General features: G+C 35.9%; 1 protein-coding gene across 1 annotated transcript in view; it reads left to right on the forward strand.

Annotated features, from left to right (window-relative positions):
• The window catches only part of LOC150109763 (putative sodium-coupled neutral amino acid transporter 11), a 459,145-nt gene that overhangs the window by 191,697 nt on the left and 246,848 nt on the right, over positions 1 to 20,600 (forward strand). The window contains exons 5-6 of the mRNA XM_090396214.1: positions 1,264 to 1,339; positions 18,311 to 18,376. Coding sequence (XP_090252340.1) covers positions 1,264 to 1,339; positions 18,311 to 18,376 — 142 coding nt within the window. The remainder of the gene's footprint in view (positions 1 to 1,263; positions 1,340 to 18,310; positions 18,377 to 20,600) is intronic.

Here is a 20,600-nt window from a genome sequence, read left to right on the forward strand (position 1 = left end):
TGGGAAGACCATAAAGAACTATATTGTTGTTTTGTGGACTTTAAACAACCTTTCGATAGCATCAATAGAGAAATCCTTCTTAAAGTTCTACTAGAAAAAGCAATAGATAAATATATAATGTAGTTTCTGATAAAATATTACTCTAAGACAAATGCAGTAATTAAAAAGGACACGCTCACAACAGAACCCATAGAGATCCAAAATGGAGTAATGCAAGATGTCCATTATCCCCATGCCGCTTCAACATATACATCTAGACGAAGTTGTAAAGAAGGCAATAGACAATGAGCCTGGAATCATTGTCAATGGTTTAAACATAAATAATATCAAATATGCGGATGATCTCGTCCTTATTGCAAGAATCCCAAATGAACTACGGTGGTTAATAAACAAACTAAACAAAGCCTGTAAAACATATGACATGACAATAAATATACAAAAAACAAAAGTGATGAAAATAGGGAAGAACAGAACTATCATCTCAGCCACCCTAAATGGAGAACAATTAGACAAATAGAACTTCATATATCTTGGATCAAAACTAAGAGAAACAATAGATGAACTTGAAATAATCAAACAGAGAATAGCGATAGGATGGACCATCATGGGAAAATTACAGAAAATCTGGAAAACAAACAAGATATCTAAAAAGCCAAAATCAAATTATATGAATCAATAATTATACCAACAGTAATCTATGGAGCAGAAGCATGGACAGTTAAGAAAAGAGAGGAGAAAAAACTACTGGAATTTGAAATTAAATGCTTAAAAATAAATAGAACAAGTTGGATAGAAAAGAAAACAAACAGCACAGTCAGACAAGAATTATTGTATAAAAAGACAATAATAGAAAAAATTAGAAAACAACAACTGAGATGGTTTGGCCACACTATATGCATGGATGCAGACAGACTTCTTAACATCCTAATCAATACTTTTCCAGATGAAAAAAGAAGACCTGGAAGACCAAAATTACCTGACTGAAATCAGTAAAGAACATTTTGGGATGCAGAACATATAAGGAACTTTTTCGAACAACAAGAGAAAACTGGAAGATCCTGCTCAAGGGAAGACTCAACCCTGTCTTAGACGGAAGAGAAGAAATGGAAAAAAAGTTACTTAAAAATAAGATTTTTATATAAGTAAGAAATATTTTGTTTTTAAAATTCCATTTATTTGTGTGTGTGTGCATGTATGCATATTTGTATTTCTTTTAAATAATAACATTAATATAAATGTTTTAATATTTTGGCTTTATTTCAGGACCTTGTTCAGGCAGCCTTTGGAAAACCTGGATTTTATCTTCTTACTGTAATACAGTTTGTTTATCCATTCATAGGTAATATTTTTCCCCTTTTTAAAATTATCTTTGATTTAATATTATTTAAGAAGGAGAATAAATTGCAGGGAAGTAAAAAAAAATATTAATAATAATAGGTAAAAATGGAATGAACAAGGCCCAGACACAATACAAACAACACATGCAAGGAAAGTGAATGCCACTTTGTGAAATGCAAAATCAGACTAAAATGAAGTTGACTGAGCAGACCAAAATGAAATCTGAGAGAATTCATTCACTATTATTATTATTATTATTATTTTATGGGTATCTCCATGGAGTCAGAAGATTCGTTGCAGGAGACCTACACTATCCTTTGTACATACACAAACTGATATACCTCTCATTCACTATCAGGTCACTTTATTGCCAATTTATTGAAATCTTCCTGCAAGATATCTACATCACCTTTATCAGTTATTGTCATACCCAGTTTTGCACTCCACTATTCACTCTCATTCTCCTACATTCCACTCCTCCATATACTACTCTTGTGTCTGTCAGCCACCCTCATCCATGCCACCAGCTTCATATCCATTCCCATTTGTTTTCACTTTTGTAATATGTTGATTGCATTTTAATGGTATAGATGCGAACACAGATAAGAACATAACTATTTATTAACTTAAATGCTAATATTTTGCTGGTATTATATCCAGCATCTTCAGAGCACACAAACACAGTTTGTTATACTAGCGAGACAACCACAATCCGGTGTAACAGTGGGACTGGTATGAGTAATTGTAGTGTGCATCACAAAGACTAAAGTCCTAATAAAAAAAATATATATATATATATTCATTTGGTCTTACGATGACTGTCTCCGAAATCTTTGGTAGATTTATACAGCTATACTTGTTGAGGTTTTCTTTATTATTATTATTATTCAGGCCTCCATGGAGTCAAAAGACTCTCGTGGGAGGTCCTTCCTAAGAACATAAAGTCTGTCAAGACTCATCGAGGGGAGGTTCCCCCTAAGAAACACAAAGTCTATCATACCACTCCTTAAACTCATTGACCATTCTCGCCCTCACCACTCTATCAGGCAATGCATTCCACGGCTCAACCACCCTCCATGCAAAGAAACCACTCCTCACCCTCTTGCTCACAGTTTCCTTTCGTCACTTCCAGGGATGGCCTCTTGTCATCACTCCTTCCTGCTGTTCAACCAAGTGAAAGAACTCCCCCAGTGTCAACCCTATAACCACCTCTCAACAGTTTAAAAGTCTCAATCATAAACCTCCTCCTTCTATCCACCAAACTCTGCAGTCCACATTCCCTCAGCCATTCCTCATAACTATCATTGTACAGTCCTGAAACCATCTTTGTTATCCACCTTTGTACCCTTTCCACAGTTAATATATCCCCTTCAAATCCTGGGGACCAAATCTGAGAACATTAATCCAAGTGTGGTCTGATCAGAGACTTATACAACGGAATGATAACCCTCTTATCTCTGCAGGTCAGTGTCCTTCTCATAATTGCAGCAATCCTCTGTGTTACCTTCACCACCTTTGCAATATGTCCCCTAAACTTCAGGTTTCTATCAATCATCAACCCCAGATCTCTTGTCTCCCCTACTTTCTCCAGTATAACTCCTCCCATAGAGTATGCAGCATCCCATCGATGTTTCCCAAACCTCAAATATATCCCCTTCAAATCCTGGGGACCAAATCTGAGAACATTAATCCAAGTGTGGTCTGATCAGAGACTTATACAACGGAATGATAACCCTCTTATCTCTGCAGGTCAGTGTCCTTCTCATAATTGCAGCAATCCTCTGTGTTACCTTCACCACCTTTGCAATATGTCCCCTAAACTTCAGGTTTCTATCAATCATCAACCCCAGATCTCTTGTCTCCCCTACTTTCTCCAGTATAACTCCTCCCATAGAGTATGCAGCATCCCATCGATGTTTCCCAAACCTCAAGACCTTACATTTTGCTGCATTAAACTGACACCCGCATTCATTTGCCCATCTATTTAGCTTATTCAAATCCTCTTGCAGGGCTACCACATCTGCACTATTACTAATCATTCTTCCCAGCTTCGCATAATTTGCAAACAACTGAATATCCCCTTGCAATCCACTGGTGATGTCATTGATATAAAGGATAAACAATATAGGTCCTAGTACTGAGCCCTGTGGGACCCCACTTTTAACCTTCTGTCTCCTTGAAACTTCTCCACCATACACAACTCTCTGATACCTATCAGACAGCCAATCCTGAATCCAGTTGACCAATCTGACATCCAGACCCATGTGTTGCAACTTAAATATCAGCTTATTATGTGGCACCCTGTCAAATGCCTTTGCTAAGTCTAAGAAAATTGCAGTATATGCCTTTCCCTCATCAAATGTTCTTGTAACTTTATTATAAAAGGCGAGCATATTGCTAAAACAAGAGCGCCTTTCACAAATCCATGTTGACTGTCACAGATAACATTACCCTCATCTGCCTAGTGCTGTATACTGTCCCTCACTACTTTCTCCAAGAACTTAACAACTACTGATGACACACAGACTGGTCTATAATTAGACACTTCCAGTCTGTTACCACCCTTATGCAATAGCACTATCTTACCTTCCATCCATTCCCTGGGCACCTTTGCTGAAGCCCGACTTTCATTGAAAAGCCAGGTTAAAGGCACTGTCAGTTCCCTAGCACATTCTCTCAATACTCGTGGTGAAATACCATCCAGTCCAAAAGCTTTATTGACATCCAGAGTTCTCAGTATCTGAAACACACTCTCCTCCTGTACCTCTAAACCTTGAACCTGCCCTACCCCTCTAGCATTAAAACTGACTCCTCTAGGATGAAATACTCCAATAAAGTGGTCATTGAACAATTCCACTTTGTCCTCTGCATCAGTCACTCTATTCCCCTTTTTTATCCCACAGTATCATTCTTCCACAGTCATTTCTCCTCCTACTGGCCACATAGCTAAAAAATTCCCTAGGATTTTCTTTGGATCTTATGGCCAATCTCCGCTCATATTCCAGTTTCGCTTTCCTTACCACACTAGTCACTCTTCTGGCCTGTGTCTTATATTCTTCACGCATCCTCTCTTCACCTGTCTCCTTATATCTCTTCCATAGCCTCTTTTTCACGTGCAATTCCTGTTTAATATTGTTTGTCATCCACTTTACTCCAAATTGTGTCCTCTTCTTCACACGTGGTATACAACTTACCATTGCTGCTAACAAATATTCTTTCACAATTCCCCACGCACTAACGATATCCCGGCCTTCAAATTCCTCCCTCCATGAAACTTCCCGAAGTTGACGTCTAAGACTATTATAATCACCTGCATTATATTTCCACATAAGTTCCAGTCTCTTTGATACTCCTGCATGTCTATTCATTTTCCAAGTCAAAACCATATGGTTACTCTCTCCAACTGGTGGGAGAGATGTCATCTCAGTTATTATCAACTCTTCTGATGCTATAACCAAATCTAAAACTCTTGAATCTCTTGTTCCCTCTGTTACATGTTGCCTAAGACATTTGTCCCTCAAGAATTCTAGAAATTCCATTCCACTATTGCTACATGCATCTTCCTCTCTCCAATTTATACTACTGTAGTTAAAATCTCCCATAACAATCATTCTTCTTGCACTTGCAAAACTTAGCTGTCTAAACATCTCATGGTCCCCATCCTCTGTGCTCCTGGGTCTGTAGCAACCCCCCACTAAATATCCTGTCTTGCCTACCTCTACCTCACACCATATGCTCTCAAAATCATTTGTCTCACTTCCTTCCAAAGCTTTCACTCGTAGAGGACATAGGTCATCACTTATCATAAGCAGTACCCCCACCACCACCATGCTTTCCCCTCCTATCCTGACGAAAAATGCTATACCCGGCGACTTCTATTCCTGTTATTATATCCCCATTCTGTTAACCACGTCTCAGTGATCCCAATAATTTTTGGCCAGGCTGATGCTATCTACGCCACCAATTCCTCTCCCTTATTACGGATACTCCTGGCATTAGTATAAAGCATATAAATGCCATTGTTTCTCTACCCAGCATTATCCCTTCTAGACTCCACTGGGCTCAGTGTTACCTGACATCGTCTCCCTTCTCCCAAGTGTCTATTCCCACAAGAGGCCACCCCTGCTATCATCCTCCCTGGGACACACTGACTCTTTCAGAACAGCAATCTCTCCAGATGCCTACGTCTTTCCTCATTCAAATGTAAACGGTCTCTCGCATACAATTCCTCTCTTTCCTCAAACACACTCCAAGCTTCCACATATACCAGTCCTCTCTTGTCACACATTCTTGCTATATTGCTATTCAATATCACTGCTCTTCTGCTCAGCTCATCATTATCATACCTAGGCAACACACACACACTATTTTTCCTCTCTCTTTTTTCTTCCGTACAGTCTCAAGCAAAAACCTCATATCTCTCGCTGCCCGACCTACATTACCACTCAAGTCATTCGTTCCTACCATCACAATCATCTCATCCACCCTTTCACCTCTCTTAATTGCCATAGCCACCCTTTCTATTGTTCCTCCTGGCAAACACTCCTCATGCATCCTATCTTGAACACCACGGATCATTGAGTCGCCATACATTATACCTCTTACCATTCCCTCTCTCCTATTGTTTCCATTCTCTCCTCTTCTTTCATTCCCATAGGTCTCTCTCATTCCCTCTCCTCTACTGCTATTCTCTCTTTTAGCATTCCCATACCTCTCTCTCCTATTGTTTCTATTCTCTCCTCTTCTAGCACTCCCATCATACATCTCTCTCATTCTGTCTCTCCTACTGTTTCCATCCTCTCGTCTTCTAGCATTCCCATACCTCTCTCTCATTCCATCTCTCCTACCGTTTCCATTCTCTCCTCTTCTAGCACTTCCATATCTCTCCTACTGTTTCCATCCTCTCGTCTGCTAGCATTCCCATACCTCTCTCTCATTCCCTCTCTTCTACTGTTTCCATTCTCTCCTCTTCTAGCACCCCCAAACTTCTCACTCACACTCCCTAAATTCTCTCTCTCTCCTACTCTGATTCTCCTTGCATTTATCTCTTCCATTCTCCTAATCTTATCTTTCATACTTCTGCTCTCATTCACAGGACATTCCACATCCTCTTTCAACTCATCTCACTCCCTCTGCAGATCAGTCACTCTTAATCTAAATTCATTCTCCCAAACAAAACCATCTCCTAAACTTTCACAGTCACTCACACCTTCCACACTATCAACTATTATTTTCTCATTCATATATATCTTTTTTTTTTTTTTCATTCTATCCTATCACACTACTTGTCTTCCTACATTCATTCCCCATTCCTGGCGCAACAAAGTCAGATATCGATATTTCTAATGCACTTATTTCCTCCAACTGCCTGCATTTTGCGCACATACGCTCTCCGCTCTCTTTCACAAGCCACATATCTAATTCCCGAGATTCATATATGCCGCAAGTACTTCATGCCACAAAGTCCCTTATGATATTGCTAATAATTGAGTTCTTAAATGGCAGAGGACTTGGCGATATGCCACTTGCGACTGCTGCTGAATCCGTCATCATTCCTTACTGCCGAGTAGCGTAATCGTTAATTATTCAATTAATAAATTCCGTTAAATAAATAGAAAAAAAGTACAAACAATTACAAGCAAAACAAAACATTTAAGTACACTAAATAAAATGAAATATAACTAAATACAGTAATGAAAACTTAGGTTCGTTTTGTCTTCCACCGATATGCATTCGATTCCGAAGGTAACCAAAATATATTATATTGCGACAGCAACTAACTTCCAAAAAACAACCACTGAAGTACACTCGTATTCAGAGAAACGATTTAACACTCAAAAACGTAGAAAAACGCGGAAAAAAACGGACTTTTCATCAATTAAAAATCCCTTTCTTCTTCTACACAGCTCAAATTCACCGCCACATGCTATGGCGACCCTAGATCCTTTCCGACCCTAGATCCGTTTGGAGTATGTTTCAAGGCTTCTGTTGATTCCAGAAACAACTTCTCTGACTTGTCTTATCCAGTTTTGCACTCCACTATTCACTCTCATTCTCCTACATTCCACTCCTCCATATACTACTTTTGTGTCTGTCAGCCACCCTCATCCATGCCACCAGCTTCATATTCATTCCCATTTGTTGCTGAATCAACAGAAGCCTTGAAACATACTCCAAACCTCAACAAGTATGGCTGGATAAATCTATGAAAGATTTGGGAGAGAGTCATTCTAAGACCAAATTAATATATCTTTTTTTTTTTCCTTTTTTTTTAAACTTAGATGGCACCTAATTAGGACTTTAGTCTTTGTGTTGCATACTACAATTACTCATACTAGTTTTACTGTTACACCAGATTGTGGTTATCTCGCTACTGTAACAAACTGTGATTGTGTGCTCTGAAGGTGCTGCATATAATACCAGCAAAATATTAGCATTTAAGTTAATAAATAGTTATTTTTTTATCTATCTGTGTTCGCATCTGTATTAAAATCCAATCGACATGTGTGACAAACACATAAGCCTTTCCGCACAACTTTTGTAATAGTTTTCCATGTGGTCTTCTGTTGTGAATGCCTTTGAAAGTCTTGCATTATCATGGTGTAGCCATTTCCCTTATCTAATTCTGTTGTCACCCTGTTATAAAATGTGAGTTAATTACTAAGACAAGTTCTACCTTTTACAAAGACATACTATCCACTGGAGAGTATTTTATTCATATCCATCCATTGCTGTATTTCACTTGTGTGATTAGTAAAAGGACAACGGACTTTTGAAGGATAACTTCATGACTAGAGATGGTGAATGTGTCAAATAATCAAGAAATAGCTGTCATTAAGAAATCACTTTGACAAGGTATAGAAATCTGTTAATCATCTGGAAGCTAAATGGAACTCTATAAAAAAAGGTAAAGGTGGATTAGATAGAGGTATTATGATATTGCAAGAGGTTGATGTAAATATGGTAGTGAGATTGGAAAGGATCTAGCCTAGATGTTTAATTTATATCTCAACACAAGCATGATTCCTAATGAGCAAAAATAAAATAAGGTAAGATAATTTCATTATATGAGGTCAAGCTTGAACTGATATCTAATTATAGACTAATATGTATCTCTGGACTAGTCATTAGGATACCGATAGTAAAGAAGCAGATCAAAAGAATCTGCATCTAGAAGTGTGTGTAGATAGCTTGATCCTTTATAGCAAGGCATCATTAAAGGTAGCAGTCTGCTGACATTTAAGTGGAGTGACATCAGAGTTAGTATTGAGGGACATGGATGTGCCACAATGCATCTGGATTTTGCCATAATATTTGACAGGGTAACTACAGGAAAGGTTGTTATACAAACTCAGAGATAGATATGCAAAATCAACTTGTGATGGCACAGATAGGATATTAAGTTGCTTCAGAAAGTGATATATAGAGATGCTATATATTATTATTACATGACACCTCCAGTGAGTCCAAAGACTCATTGAGGGGAGGGCACCTACTCTACAACTCTCCACCTCCACCACTAATTTCACCAACTACAATGAACTGCAGTTACACCAATGTGATCTACCTCCAACCACCACCACTAGTATTTTCACAGACAATCACAAACATCCATATATAAGGGAAAGAGGAAGATGATTGATGTACTACAGTGTTCTATACTTGGTCTTTTGTGATATCCAGTTATTTGCTGATGATGCTAAGTTTGGGGGAGGGGTGATAATTAGAGTGACTGTATGTCTCAGTGAGGCTTCGACTGTCCTGGTTTACATCTATTCTCCCATCATTTTGTCTGGTTTAGCATTTGCTATTTTTTTTAACACTATTTTCTTTTTTTCCTTGTGGAATGTAACACTTCTTTTTAAAGAGTGCATGCAGAATGCTTGCTGATAAAACAAAGTGCTCCTGGATATCAGCAGCTAGAGACAGTTAATTCCTTTAGATAAGGGTGATTGAAGTATTTGACATTGCTTCCCTACCATCCACTTAGTGTACCAGCCAGTTCAATCTGCAAGTGTGATTCTTTTGTCGCAACCTGTGAGACATACTAGGCTGCCAGGCCACCATTCAGCAATGTCAGTGGAAAATATTGGCAGATTGCAATTAATAAAAATAAAGACCTTGAACAGGAAGAACTGGACAAATCAAGCGATGAGAGTAAAAATTTATGGTGTACAAGATTTAATTTTCAAATTTTGTAATTGGGCTTTAGAATATCTTAGCATGCAGGATGATAGGCTTTTGATGGAATTTCAGTTTTTAATTGGATTTTAAATTTATATTCTTAATAGAATAAAATTGAGGTCTATGATTTTGCAGTATCTAAACTTAATAAAACACTTAAAAGAATCATAAATAGACAACTTATTTGATGAATTTTTGTCTTGTAAAAATATTTGTTAAAGAAAGGTACTCTGAATGGAGCAAAAAGACAGTATCTCTGAAAATATTTGAGTGGATGGAAATATTTGCACATTGCAATACAAAAAAAAAAAAAGAGAATTAAGAATATTTCTCCATTTAGTAGAATTGCTCTGTGCTTATCAGGTACCTCCGTACCTGTAGAGAGATTATTTTCTATATTAAATATATTATGGTCTACAGAGAAGAGTCAATTGAAAGTGTCAACAAACTCAAATTTATTAATCATAAAATGCAACTTTGAAGAAGATTGCAAGCAGTTTTATGAAAAAATTAAAAATAATTAGATCATATTGAAAAAAACACATTCTTCAGAAAAATACTAATCACACACATTGTCAATATAGATAGATATACCGATTAAAGTATGTGAATATTTACCAAGAACAATTATTCTGCTCATGTTATTTTTTAATGTTTAGATAATCAATGTAATGATTACATGTGTGTGTTTTTTTATGCGCATGGACATATGTTGTTTTTATTTTCTTTAGAAAGAATTTTATTTTTGAAAATAGTTTTTTAATAGAACTGTTTTATACATTCACTAATATAATAGAACCGATATGTCAGTCAATAAGTAAATCTTTCAAAATATTATGTAATTTTAATTAGTTTAGCCCCCTCTCCACTCTCAAAAAAGTTGCCTAGTTTGGATGAAAAATTATATGGTCCTATTATCCTAGTGCTAAGGGACATAACTGATACAGAACCTACAGGTTCTGTATCAGTTATAACCCATCTGTTGACTTGAACAGATGGGTTATATGAACAAATGATAATTTTACTAAGTCATCTGACAGGTTTCCATACAGTGGTTATTGTACAAACTTAAAAGAATTGGTATGCAAAATAGGCTTGTGGCACTTATAGGAAAATGATTAACAAACGTGATGCATGTCTGAGTCTACAAAAAAAAAGGAAACCAAGTACAGAATCTTGATACTACAAGGTTCTGTGTGAGGAGTAAATTTTTTACTTGGAGAGTAATTAGTGAGTGGAATGCATTTGCCTCGGTGCATTTTGTGTGCATGTGGTGTAAATAACTTCAAAGCTCATTATGATAGACATCTTGCTAGTTGAGTGGGCTTTCCACTCAGGGTGAACATCAAAAAGTCAGCTACTGGGGAAAATCCTAAAACACCCCCAAATTATTATCAAATAATAATAATAATATTGCTAATGATGCAAAGTTTCGTTGAGTGATAAGGATGGTGTCATCGGTGACCTAGGAAGACACAAAAGTTGAATTCATGCATCATATATTATCCATATACAACTACCACAAAAGGTATCCCCTTATTATTAACATACTCTGGATTTAAGATAGTTATAGAAAGATTTTTCACTTGGTTATAAAGTTGCTCTTCAAGAAATTATATTGTTTAATCCTTTATCCAGATGTTTTAATAACCCTTTTTGCTTACACTTGGGTAAAGGATTAGGTTGTCTAGCATTGACCTCCCACAATGAATCTTGTGACAACATGGAGGTTAGGAAAAATAACAATGTCTGACTTCCTGAAAGTGCCAATAGATAATAATTAAAAAAAGATGTTCTTTAGTCATGTATTTACGCTTAGGTCTTGTGGCTAGAAATCATGTCAAACATTTAATGAAATGAAAACAGCAGAAGAAAAAGGTACATTATAGATAGCGTTATGTTGTATAATTTACAGATACACACACAGGTGTTTTCTTTTTATTTTGAAATTAAAAGTTAAACCACTCAGAGTTAAGGAAGTACTTCACTAATGGTGCAGTTGATAGGATTATGTATATATGAAAGAAAGTAAAAAAAAAAAATAAATAAATAAATACTTTCCCAATTCACCCACTAGTTTGTAGCAGTGGATTCATGTGACTACTTAAAGTCTTGCTTACATATCTAATTTAAATAAATTTATTTCATATGTAAGCAAGATTTCAGTAGCCAAAGACAAAAGTAATATCTCAAAATATCTTGCCCATGGTATAAAGAAAGAAACAAATGTTTAAAACAATTTTTCAACTACTGCATTATAAGTGTCAGAGCTGTATAACTGAGAAGAGACCTCCACATAGCCTTTAAAGAATTCAGAAAATTGACCAGGGCTTCTAACATAATGTCCAATCCTCACTCGTGATGCAGATTGGATGTATAACTATTGGCTTAAACTATAATACAAAATGATAGAACAACATGACAGATTTCATGTTGGCTGTGGCATCGCCCAGTTAAACACGGTCCCATTGTTTTTGCCAGGGAACCAGGGTGAACAGCGAAAAGTCAGCTACTTGAGCAAATCCTGAAACACACCCCAACTCAATATCACCAGAGTTCAAGTAATGTCAACATAAGAAGTCTGAATGGCAAAGAAATGGACCTAGCTGAGGTATTGGATAAGTACCAGATCAACATAATAGGGATAACTGAAACAAAAAAGACAAAAACTGGTGAGGTCTTTCTTAGCAATAAATACAAAATGTTATATACTCAGGCAAGGAAAAGAAGGAACAACCATGGTATTCAACACTAAATATGAGGCTAATCTTCTTGAATGCAGGCAATATCAAGTAGAGTGATGTGAGCAGATATCAGAATGGAGAACTGGACAATGAGTCTTATTTGTGCCTATGGTCCCACAGAAGGTTCTAATGAGGTTCTAATAAGTGGAAGAATGTTTTGAGGCTTTAGAGAAAGCAACTGATACAATGAAAAATGAAAAATTGGCCCTTGTTGGGGATCTAAATAGCAGAGTAGGGAATGATTGTCATACATACAAAAATATTTTGGAAAAATTTGGAGAAAAGAGCAAAGCTAATAACAATGGCAAATACCTGTTGGATTTCTGCTCAGGACATGGATTGGTTATTACTAACACCATGTTCCAACATAAAAATGTGCACAAATTCACATGGAGAGAAGAGGCAAGGAATAAGAAAATTCTCATTGACTATATTATTATTGATAAATATCATTAAGTGATGTTTTCTCCCTGGTGCAGGACACCAGAGTGTACAGAGGATTTGAAATTGGAAGTGATCACCATTTAGTCTTGAGCAAGATAAAATTGAATTTCATATTGAAAAGAAGAACTTGTAAGAAAGTTTTAAAGCAAATAAAAGTTGAGCAGCTCTCAGATGTGAACTGTAGACTAAAATACACAAACATTATTCAAGCAAAAATGAGAGTTTGGGAACAGGAATCAAACTTTGGAAATTTAGTGGCAAACCCTGAAGAAAATATTTGATTATTTAGCCAGAGAGGTATGTGGTGATGTTGTCTGCAAGGATAGAAAAATCAGAATTCCATGGTGGACACAGAAAGATAAACAGGCAGTAAAGGAAAAGAAGAAAGCATATCAAAAGTTGCTGACAAATAAGTCAGCTTGTGCTCTTAGAGAATACAGAGACAAATGTAAGAAAGTTAAACACTGTGTAAAACTAGCTAAACAAAAGTCATTGGAGGATTTTGACAAGAACAGAAAATAAATATCAAGAAGGTGGTAAGATATTCTGGGGGCTGTGAAGAAGCTTAGAAATGGAGGAAAGAGTGCTGTAAAAGGAGTTAGAGATGATAAAGGTGACATGAAAATGGGAGAAAAAGATATCCTTGAAGTATGGAGTAATTACTTCGAAAAATTGCTAAATGAAACAATCAGTTTCAGCAGAGTGGTAAAAAACACTGACCAGGCATGCAATCAGGAATACATATCCATACTTGAAGTAGATGATATTTGATCAGAAATGCTCATGTATGGAGCTATGAAAGTCTTACAGCGACTGCACTGCATAGTTCAGAAGGCCTGGACAGAGGGATGAATTCCAGATGATTGGAGTAGAACATTCATAATACTCATATATAAAAAGGGAAATAAAACTGAATGTGAGAATGGCAGAGGTATTTCTCTACTGAGTGTTTCAGGTAAAATTTATGCCAGTATACTTGAAAAACGTTGAGATGGATTGTGGAAGAGAGCCAAATAGTCTGTCAGGATCCGATTTTCACTATACGGCAAATAGTTAAGTCATGGGAATATAACTAAGATCTGTATTTAAGTATTGTAGATCTGGAAAAGCATATGACAAGGTATCGAGAGAAGCTATTCGAAATGCTGCAGTTATATGGTGTCAATGGGGCATTATATCAAGCAATACTTAGTCTTTATTTGAGCTGTAAGTCAGCAGTTAGACTTGAAGGAAGTACAAGAAGATGGTTTTATGTTAAATCTGGTGTCAGACAAGGATGTACATTATCCCCTCTGTCAGTCATTATCTATATGGATCACATTATGAAGGAAAGTGGTATTAAATCTGATATTATTATTATTTTTATTTTGGGCGACTCCTGGAGTCCTTAGACTCATCGAGGGAGGCCCTAAACATCATGTCCACACAACTATGCGATTATATTCTCACAGTATCTATCATACCTTGTCTTGAACTCGTTCACCGTCATAGCACCCACAACAGACTCTGGCAGCTTATTCCACTCATTTACCACTCTAAAAGTAAAGAACCCAGCTCTAACACCCCTGCTAACCACACTCTTGCCTCAAAATTGAAGATGTTAATCTCAGCTCTTTGTTTTATGCAGATGATGTTATACTTCTAAATAAATCCATTACAAGCTGCAAGATTCCCTGACTAAATTGAATAACCGTTGTAATAGATATGGTATGAAGGTCAGCAATAGCAAGGCAAAGACAATGAAAATAGGCAGAAGGATTGAAAATATTGAAAAGAACCTATAGAATAAGTAAGACATTTCAGCTACTTAGGCACAATTTTTAGTGAAGATGGTAAATTAAATATGGAAATAGACAACAGAATCACAAAGCTGGTATGGTAAGAAGTCAACTGATTAAATTTATATGGAATAAGAGAGAAATTAATCAGATCAATTAATGAGAGCTGGGTTAGAAGTGGAACCAAACCACATATATTACTTGACCAAAGACTTGAGACCTCAGATATGAGAGTTCTGGGAAAGATTAGGGACATGAACAGATGGCATCAGTGACAATATCATATTAAAAAAAAAAAAAGAAATTAGGAAAGAACTTGACATTGTTAGCATCCAGGAATGTGTTAGCACAGGTAATATGCTAAAACATTCCTCTCAGGTGGTATGGTCACTTAAACAGAATGAGAGAGGAAAGATTAGCAAAACAAGTTTTTCCTGCTAAGTTGGCAGGAAAAAGACTCAGATGACAACCAAGATATAGGTGGAATAATATGGTAAAAAGTGCCTTTGAAGATAGCAATATAAGATCTAACAATATTGGAGTCTTAACAGGTAACAGATTGATTTGGAGGAAAATTGTAGGTAGGAAATTAGTAATGATGTAAATTTTTCATGTAGTACTATCATATCCTGTACACATTTTGAGGGCACATGTCAGGAATTTAATGATGATGATGATGCATTATTAACTTTTGAACTTTAATTAATATATATTTGTGGGATATTTGAATTTTAATATAGATATCCTACACTAGAGACTATGAGCATTACTTTCTAAGATTCAAATGTCAAAAATTGTAATTAAATATATAATATATGTGAATTATATAAAATTTCTATCAAATATTTCTGTCCAACTTTGCATCATCTGCAAACAACTAAATATTCCCATTCAAATCATCCCCATTGTCGTTAACATACAGGGTAAACAGCAATGGTCCTAAAACAGATCCTCAGATACATCACCAGTGAGTTTCCTCTTCCAGGATATTACTCCCTCATATACTATCTGATATCTGTAAGGCAGTGTTTCCCAACGTGGGACGTATGCCCCACAGGGGGGCACTTAGAAAATGATGTTGCATTCCTCACCAGTATACTCAATAAACTCACCATTGTCGGCGATAAATTGTCGATGTTGCAAACCTGACTTTCTGAGAAAAAAGCTGACATCACTAGTACAGCAGTCAACATAAATACAGTATCAAGAAGAACTCTCACAAAAGCAAAATTATGAGTCTATTAGAACTTTATTCAACATAAAGGGAACAATGGCATGGCTTTCTGACGAGACAGAAATGAAATACCGAAATTCAACTAGTTTTGCAAAAAAAAAATACTGTTGCTCTTCCCGTTGTCATATTTAGTTGAATGTGGCGTTAGTGCTGTAAGTGACTTGCTACTGAAAAAAAAAGAAATCATCTGGATATCACAAACCATGGGGATTTGAGATTGAAAATGACTAAATTAGTACCTCAAATAAAAACTCTTTGCAGCAGACATCAAGCTCAAGGATCGCATTAACTTGGATTTTATTTTCCTGAGTTCAGTTCGATTTATGTTTTATAATATACAAAGTGTAATATAAAATTTATATTCATTGAAGAAAGTCAAATTAAAAATAGTTTTACCTGTGTTCCTTTTTTATTTAAAGTACATATTTATATTATACTTTTTCAGAGCTTGGCTGACTATTATGCTAGAGGGGGGGGGGGGGCATCAAAATCTTTGAGGCATTGAGGTGGGGCATGATCCAAAAAACGTTGGGAAACACTGCTGTAAGGTAATCAATCTCCAGTCCAATTTAATATCCGACCCCATCTGCTCTAGCTTGACTATCACCTTATAGTAATCTATCAAACGCCTTTGCAAAATCTAAATATACTATTTTGTATTCATCTCCTCCCTTGTCCAATGCACCTGTCACCTTATTGTAATAAATAAGTAGATTATTAAAACATGACAATAAATATGTGCTGTCCATCAAAGCAAAACACTGTTGTCAACCCAATTCTGCATTCTGGTTCTCACTAACTTCCCCAATATTTTAACCACAACACCTGATACACAGATTGGCCTATAATTTGATGCTTGAGTTTTGTCTCTTTCCTTATGAAGCAGTACAATCTTGCCTTCCCTCCATTTCCTTTGAAACTTAACCCAGTGTAAGATTCATATTAAACAAATATGGCAACGTAGATATAGATATCAACTCCCTGGAACATTCCTTCAAAATACATGGTGTTTCCACAGCCTTATTAACACCTAGTTTACTCAATTCCACATATATCACTTGCTCACTTGCAGTCGGCCTCTCCTCATTTGACCCCCACAGCTGCCAAAAAAACTACCTGAAACTCTTCTACTGCTTTCAAATTCTCCATGATGTCACATTTACAAGGAGGAGGGACCTTTATGAACTGCTCGTTTAATATCTGAACTATATGCTTCACAGAATTTATCCTTATATCATTTTCTCTAATCAATGTCATCACACCATAATCACCTTTGCTAGTAACACATCGAAAGAACTTCCTGGAGTTTTTTTTTGGCTTCATTAACTTAAGTGTTGCTCATACTACACTTTTGCTACCCTTACCAACCGAGTCACCCTCCTTGCTTGTTCTTTATACTCCTCATGGTACTGATTATTACCACTCATCCTGTGTTGCTTTTATAATGCCTTCTTTCTCTGTATTGTATGCTAAATCTCTTCATTCATATCACATCTACTTTTAATCCTCTGACTCTTAGAATACATTTAAACATTGCTTCTACTAGATAAGTTTTGAATATCAGCCGAGCCGCATTAATTTCCTTTCCACTAAACTCCTCATCCCATGCTACAGATGCAAGTTGTCTCCTGAGCTTCTTTTAATCACCAACCTTGTAGTTCCACACATACTCTTTCTTCACAGAAGTCTTCTCATGTCTGGCAACCACCCAGGTAATCCCCTCACGGTCACCAACTGGGAGGATATTTGACACCTCATTTGTAATAACATCCTCTGATGAGATGATGAGATCCAAGCTCCTTAATCCTTGCATGCTCTCTATTACATAGTGCATGAGATAATTTTCCCTCAAAATCTCAAAAAATTAATTTTCTTTACTTCTGGTTGCTGTCTCATCTTTCCAGTCTATATTGCAATAATTAAAATCACACATAATGATCACCCTTTTTCCTATTTGCTTGGCTGATTTGCTTATACTTTTCATGGTCATTACCCCCCACGTTGCCAAGTCTGTAGCAATATTCTACTAAATATTTCATTGTATTCACCTATATCTCACACCATACTTCTGAAAACCACTACCATTATTTACCCCATTCTCATTCCCATCTCTCATTTTTGATACTCTTGCTACCCACTTCTCTCTCCATAAGCGCTACTTTAATTCCTCTCTCCTTACTATTCTGCCCTTTCACATTGCTTCTTACTTGCTTAAATTTATTCTCTGCACTCATTACTTTTCTGTTCAGCAGTCTCTTCAAATGAAAGTCTCTTCACACTAAACCAATTCAAATCCAAAATTTATGCCATATGTCTTAGGTATGCCTCTATTCCAATAATTTCTGAATTCTAACAATTTTAATTAAAATTTGAATTAATTTTTACAGAAAGAAAATTATATTAAATGGCAAAATAGGTGGATTTTTTTCTTTGTAGGAATAGGGAATAGAAGAAAGATAATGAACTTTTTTTTCTTGCATTTTAAAGAATATAAGAATGATTTTTTTTTTTTTAAATATGTGTGTGTATTTACACACACATATACTGATGGTGTTATTCACTAGCTATTTTATATTTCTATTTTTTAGCAATGATCAGCTATAACATCATTATAGGTGATACAGTAACAAAAGTGTTCATGAGGTTATTCAATGGTAAGTTTACCATAGGGAAGTCTAAATTATTTATTGGAGATAGTAAATAACTTTTAGGATGACATAATGTAGATTTTTGTAAGTAGGTTTAGAAATATTCAAAGTTTATTATGAAGAAATAGACACAATTGCTATAGCTGTTAATGAATAAATGCATGGGAACTTATGTGACAGTCAATAAATATATTTAATTACCCACAAAAATTTCTAGTTTGTTATGAAACCATATTTGTTTAATGAAGAACTAATAAGAAATAATTAGTTTAAATGATGAAATACTACATGAAGAGAGTTATGAAACATGAGCTACCATTGTTTTTGGAATCTGTGGGGAAAAAAAGTACAGTGTTGTTGTATATTTAAATAAAAATTAATGAATTACATGTGTACTTAAAAAAATCATAATAATAACATCCCAACTTCCTGTAATTGGAGAAGTGCAGAACAAATTTCTACCTGATATCTTTGCCTATGTACTTTGCTCTGGGTATTTCAAAATAATTGTGACAAAATAATTTTTACAAAATTACAAAAGAAGTAGCCATAGACTCACCATTTCCCCCCCCCCCTCTCTCTCTCTCTCTCTCTCTCTCTCTTACCCCCAAGGTAACTTTTACATGGAAGACTTTGAGCTAAAATCTACTATAGGTTTCTAATATTTCATAGGTGGGAACCACACATAAACAAGCTCTATATTCAGCAAGTCTAAAGTCCAAATCTTGGCTCATATATGTTGACGATATATTTGTCATTTGACCCCACAGCTGCCAAAAAACTACCTGAACAAACAACATAAGCATATCAAATTTACCATCAAAATTGAAAATAATAACTCTATTCCTTTTCTGGACACACTTGTCGTATGTCTTCCCTCAGGCTCTTTCCTTAATGGGATCTATTGCAAACCATCCTACTCCTAGATACCAATACATGCACAAAGAGTCATACTACCATTCAACAAAAAACTAGGGCTCATTAGCACACTTAAAAATAGAGCCCTAAAATTTGCTCTGATGAGTAGGCACTGAAGAAGGAATATGAAATTATTAGTCAAACCTTTATATAAAAAAATGACTATAACCAAAAAAAAAAGTTAATAAGATCATGCAATCTTTTTTCTTTTGCGTGAAAGGTGAAAAAGATTACAGAAATACCATAACCATATCATACATTGAAGGAATATCAGAAAAAAAAATGGATACAACAGTACATAAATACAATATTAAGAGAATTTCAGACCTCCTGCAAAATTAAAAAGTATACTCAACTCATCCAAAAATCCCCCAACATTACCTTGCTGGGTGGGAGGGTTACAAAATCCAATGCACTTTCAACTTACCCTATATATAGGAACAGGGTGCACAGTCATCCTAATCTTGACAAGAATGAAAGATTAGTAATTCTAAGAATATGAAAGACCCATCTACAAGCTATATAGCATTCAGAACATGATGGCAGAACCCCAACACAAGAAACCTTTAAGATAACAGGACTAGAGAAATGCATTGGATGTAGTTCCATTGTAATTTTTTTATTTTATAATTAAAATAAATTATCATCTGTATATTTACTAATACATGTGAAAATTTTTTATTTTATTTAAATATTTGTTTTATTTTGTTTATTTATTCATTGATTGTTTTTTCATAAGAGGTCAGGCTAGTTTAAACAATTAATGTAGTAGTTCGATTCAGCTTACTGAATCTACCCACTACATTACTACTGCAAGTGTGGTGTCATATATCTTGTGTTCTGTTCATTTGCATGTTTTTCTGTTGATGACCTTGAATATAGAGGTTGAAATGTCAAGTGTTAATCACTCAAACGTGAATAATAATAATGATAATACACGCCTCCATAGAGTCAAGAGACTCATCATGGGAGGACCTTCCTAGGAAACACAAAGTCTATCATACCATTCCTTGAACTCATTGACCATTCTTGCTCTCACTATTCTATCAGGCAATGCATTCCATGGTTCCACCATCCTCCATGCAAAGAACCACTCCTCACCCTCTTGCTCACAGCTTCCTTTTGTAACTTCCAGGAATGGCCCCTTTGTCATCGCTCCTTCCCACTGTTCCACCAAGTGAAAGAACTCCCCAGTGTCAACCCTGTAACTGCCTCTCAATTTAAAAGTCTCAATCATATCACCTCTCCTCCTTCTTCTATCCACCAACTCTGCAGTCCACATTCCCTCAGCCGATCCTCATAACTAACATTG

Source organism: Typopeltis vanoorti, chromosome 1, assembly GCF_054136105.1.
Source record: "Typopeltis vanoorti isolate ZY-2024b chromosome 1, IOZ_Tvanoo_1.0, whole genome shotgun sequence".
NCBI classification, from domain to species: Eukaryota; Metazoa; Arthropoda; class Arachnida; order Uropygi; family Thelyphonidae; genus Typopeltis; species Typopeltis vanoorti.